General features: G+C 43.8%; 1 gene segment (V, D, J or C); it reads left to right on the top strand.

Moving 5' to 3' along the window:
- The first annotated feature begins 828 nt into the window (after positions 1–828).
- LOC119961538 lies at positions 829–5,006 on the top strand. The segment is given in 4 exon segments: positions 829–1,144; positions 1,354–1,662; positions 2,285–2,596; positions 4,598–5,006. Coding segments are annotated over 4 exon segments (1,329 nt in total).
- Positions 5,007–5,464: the final 458 nt, after the last annotated feature.

A 5,464-nucleotide genomic window follows, 5' to 3' on the forward strand; every position in this document is an offset into this window, starting at 1 on the left:
AAAGCCACGATTCTCTGGTTTGGGGAGTGAGGGTAGTGAGGTGCAGAGAGGAGGGGGCATCAGTCAGTTTGAACAAAGGGAATTTCCCAAAACTGCAAAGATACAAATGAAGAGACAACTTTTGTAAGACAAATTTATTGTGACGTACACAGCTCAGTTAGCTGGATTGTGACGTACACAGCTCAGTAAGCTGCATTGTGACGTACCCACCACAGTGAGCTGGATTGTGACGTACACAGCTCAGTCAGCTGGTTTGTGAAGTACATAGCTCAGCTAGCTGGATTGTGACGTAGACAGCTCAGTTAGCTGGATTGTGACGTACACAGCTCAGTTAGCTGGACGGCTGGTTCATGACGAAGAGCGATCCCAACAGCGTGGGTTCAATTGCTGCACCGGCTGAGGTTATTCATGGAGATCCCCATTCTCAACCTTGCCCCTCGCCCGATGTGTGGTGACCCTAAAGTTAAATCACCACAGTCAGCTCTCAAAGGGAAAGAACAGTCTCCGGGACTGTGGCCTCATTTGCATTTTATATTACATGGTTGCTGAAATAATGGAGAAAACTCTCTGCTCCTCTCTTTCAATCCAATGAAAGTTACACCATTCAGATTACATCAAAATGTGGGGTTTTTTTTGATAGAGACGGAGAAAGAGGTGAGTTTCTGAAGAAGGGACAAAAAGTAGGTGATTCCGAACGATAGAACTGATAGAAGATTCAATGTGGATGTGGGATTTAATCGGAAATGTTAGGATAAAATCATAGTTCTAGTCAAATTATGAAATGCTTGGTTACTTATAAATCACAAATACCAGAGTCTAACTTGTTGAATGGGCCATTCTCCCCCAGTGACACCGACTCCGCCCACTCTCTACAGCCTGGTCTCCTCCTGTCAGCAACACACCGACGGCTCCGTGACCTTTGGCTGTTTAGCGATGGACTACTCCCCAGAAATCACCAGCCTCACCTGGAAGAAAGATGGGCAGCTGATCACCACTGGAGTTAAGAAATACCCATCAGTAAAAAACAAGAAGGGAACCTACACCCTGAGCAGCCAGTTAACCATCACCGAGTCAGAGGGGGAATGCAGCAACATCAGCTGTGAGGTTCGACACAGCGTCTCAGACAAGAGCATTGGAATGACATGTAAGTGTTGTAGAAACTGTGAGAAATAGAAAACCTATGATGACCTTGTATAGGGTCTTGGATATAACTCATTTGTAATACTCTGCATATTCCTGATCCCTGGAAAATCCAGCTTAGTGTCTATTGATCACAAACATTTTTTTAAATATATGAACTCATTTTGTTTATCAATTTCTTCAGCAAGAAATATCTAATTGTGTTTCTTGAAGGTCCCAGAATTTATGCTCCAAATGTTCTCCTCACCGTGAGTTCCAGTGAAGAAATCACAAGACAGAAATTTGCAACCATTGTCTGTTCAATTAACGATTTCCAGCCAAATTCAATCACGGTGAAGTGGCTGAAGAATGGACAAGCCATGGGGTCAGGAATTGTCACCTCTCCCGCCTGTGAAGTGAACGGGAACTTCTCGGTGAGCAGCCGGCTGACAGTCTCCGCTGGGGAATGGTTCAGCAAAGCGGTCTATACCTGCCAGGTCACTCATAAAGGGCTCACACAAAGTCACAACATCACCGCATCTGGTAAGAGACACAAACAGAGGAAACAGTAAATCATCCTGCACTCTGATGTTAATCAAAATCAGGTATTTATTAAAATCAGTACAAAGCACAGAATAACTTCTAATTTACTGCCATGTAGTTTGTGTTTCATTCTGATGTAAGAGCTGCATTTGAATTGCTCACCATTCAGGATTTGATCAGCAGAGAAATAAATGTTTGCCTCTAATTTGAAGTCATTTAGTGAGTGAGGTGGATTTGATGTCTGCTTTATCCTGATTCAGTTGATTATATTTGAGAGGCAGTGGGTGTTATTGATAACAGCTCCAAGGAAAATTGTTGGAAAGTTCATTCAACCTATTTATAAATCAGCCTTCGGTATTAGGTTTCCGAGATGAGGATTGGAATATTTGTATTGGGAATGTTGCAATACTCGTTCATTAGAATGCCATTGGGGCTGACTGTATTTCACAATGAGAATATTTTAAGGTGACCAAACTGGTTTTCCATTGTATACAGAAGATTAATGGCGATCATTAGAAGTTTCGAAGTTGATTTATTCCCATTTAGAGAGTGAAGGCTGAATCCTTCTGTCCTGATTCTGAAGCTGAAACTTGGGTTGATTTTTAAACTTTTTTATTTACAGATTTTATTTTCGGTTGCACTGCCGCCTCAGTAACAATACTGCCACCACCAATAGAACAGGTCTTACTGGAGGCGACTGTAACCTTAACCTGCGTCATTTCGAATGGTCCTTATGGAGTCAACGTGTCCTGGAGTGAAGCGAAGAAGCCGCTGAAATCAGAGATTGCCGACCAGCCTGGGGCAGATGCTGAGAGCGTGGTCAGCAAATTAAACATCTCGACACAAGCCTGGCTGAGTGGGGCTGTGTTTGACTGTGTGGCGAGCCATCAGGACCTGCCAACTCCTTTACGAATTTCAATCCACAAAAAAATAGGTGAGCGGTGAGACTGAAGCAATAAGTGAGTCATTGTGTCTATTTCTAGTGTCAGTGCAGCGGTCAGTATTTAGTATTCAGTGTATTTATGGTCCATTCTGATTGGTAATTCCACGAATAAATATTTTGGGCCTGTTGATCTTAAGGGGGAAATTGATACGTAGATGAAGGAACAATGAAATAAAAGCAGTGATATGGGGTTTAGACGGAGCTAGACCAATGTCCACAAGACTTAGGAGCAGACGTAGGCTATTCAGCCCAACAACACTGATCCAGCCTTCAATGAGATCATAACTGATCTGATGTGATGATCTTCAACTCCTCTTTCGTGCCTTCTCCCGCTGTTACCAGACACCTAAACGACCCCCTAACGGACTGACCTCATTAACACTACACCTCTGTATGCTTCACCCGATGCCGGTGTTAAGTAGTTACATTGTGTACCTTATGTTGCCCTGTTATGTATTTTATTTTATTTCCCTTTCTTCCCATGTACTTAATGATCTGTTGAGCTGCTTGCAGAAAAATACTTTTCACTGTACCTCGGTACACGTGACAATAAACAAAATCCAATCTCATATCTCTCGACGCATTCATTGGTTTCAAATATGTCTCTCTCAACCTTGAACATACTGAACAACCCAGAATCTACAGCCCCCTGGGTTAAATAATTCTACAGCTCCCCGACGCTCTGAGAGAGGAAATTCCTTCTCATCTCTGTCTGAAATGGGCGAACATTGACTATGTGATCCTGCACTCTGATCCGAGATGCTCCCGCAGGGGAAAACAATCTCACAGCGACTACACTCCGAAGCTCCCTGAGAATCTTTCATGTCTCAATTAGGCTGCCTTCATTCTTCTAAACTCGAATCAATCCAGGCCCAGCCTACTTAACCTCTCCCCATAAGAAAATCCCTCCATACTCGGGATCAACATCGTGATCCTTCTCTGGACTGCCTTCGAAACCAATCTGTCTTCCTTAGATAAGGGCACCAAAACTATTCAAAGTACACCAGGTGTAGACTGACTCATGCTTTGTATAGTTTTAGCCAGACTTCCCCATGTTTGTATTCTATAAATAAATGTCAACATTCAATTTGTCTCCATATCACCTGCGGAACTTGCTTTTTGTGCTTTCTGCACGAGGACCCCCAATTCCCCCGTTACTTCAGCTTTCTGCAGTCTTTCTACATCTGATTAATATTCCGTTATGTTCCTCCTCCTCCCAAAGTGTCGAACCTCACATTTTCCTATATTATGTTCCATCTGCCAAGTTTTTACTCAGTAACTTAAGCCGTCTCTGTCCCTCTCTAGATTTTCTGTAACCTCACCACTTGTCTTTATATTTTTGTCATCTGCAGCCGTGGGAATAGTACATTCATTTATTAAACACAGTTTTGAAATTTATGTATATTACATCTACTGGTTCCCCCCCCCCCCCCCCCCCCCCCCCTTTCTCGCCTTCTCGTTATCACCTCAAATAAGGGCAATAAATTTGTCAGGCACTGATTTCCCCTTCACGAAGCTGTGCTGACTCTGTTTGATTATATTGTCTATTTCTAAATGCTCAGCAATTGGATCCGTTATAATGGACTCGAACCGTTTTCCACTGACAGATGTTAAGGTCCCTGGCCTATAGTTACCTGTTTTTGACTCCCTCCCTTTTGAATAAGGGTGTTACATTGGCAGTTTCCCAATCCTTTGGGAGTAAGGTGGGAGGAGCCTGATGTGGAGTTTATACACCAGCACAGAACAGTTGGGCCGAATGGCCTGTTTCCCTGCTGTACACTTTCTGAAACTTTCGAATCTAATATCCGTAAATTCTCAGGGAAAAGGATTGTGTCCACCTCTGCACCGAGCTGGGAAACCGGACAGATCCCAAAGTGGAAAATGGAAACCTTTAAAATCCAACACAAAACACATTTCTCTCACATCTCACCGGCGGTTCCATTGTCTCCGGAATTCCCCATTTTATTGACATTTATTGTGCATTTTCTGCAGATCCCAATCCGCGGGAACCGTCCGTCTCTGTCCTCCTGCCCTCGGCTGAAGACGTCTCCGCTCAGAGATTCGTCTCCCTCAGCTGCTTAGTGAGAGGTTTCTCCCCCCGAGAGATCTTCGTCAAGTGGACCGTCAATGACAAGCCGGTGAATCCCGGGAACTACAAGAACACCGAGGTGATGGTGGAGAACGGCAATAGCTCCTTCTTCATGTACAGCCTGTTATCCATTGCAGCGGAGGAGTGGGCCAGCGGCGCTTCTTACTCCTGTGTGGTGGGACATGAAGCCATCCCCTTGAAGATCATCAACAGAACGGTTGATAAATCCAGCGGTAAACCCAGTTTTGTCAACATTTCCCTCGCTCTGATGGACACCGTTAATTCATGTCAATGAGAATTTATTGGTTAAATTTCGAACTAAAATAAAAATAATAAAGGTTTTTTCCTCCAATTGTGATTTAAATATACAGCCGCTTAATTAATGGTGCTTCCACTTTGCTGATATTAGATCTGTTCAATGAGACCCGGATTTCTACAGGTCTCGGCCTCAAGGCTGATACAACCAGTGCTCCCAGCTCAGATACACCCTGGGTTAGAGACAGAGTAAAACTCATTCATTCCAGGATTCAGCAAAATATCTTCATTGACTTTCCTCCCGCTGAGGAGAAATCGGACACTTTCCCATTTCAGACAAACAAACCCATCAAATCTAGATCTCGGTGTTCCTGCTTCTCTCATTGTCCATCCCTTTAAAATTAATGTCAGCTTTAAGTTGCTGCATCACACCCACTGGGAACTGAATTGAGGGTCACATTTGGGCAGCAGGGTAGCATGGTGGTTAGCATAAATGCTTCACAGCTCCAGGGTCC

Source organism: Scyliorhinus canicula, unplaced genomic scaffold (genome assembly GCF_902713615.1).
Source record: "Scyliorhinus canicula unplaced genomic scaffold, sScyCan1.1, whole genome shotgun sequence".
Lineage (NCBI taxonomy): Eukaryota > Metazoa > Chordata > Chondrichthyes > Carcharhiniformes > Scyliorhinidae > Scyliorhinus > Scyliorhinus canicula.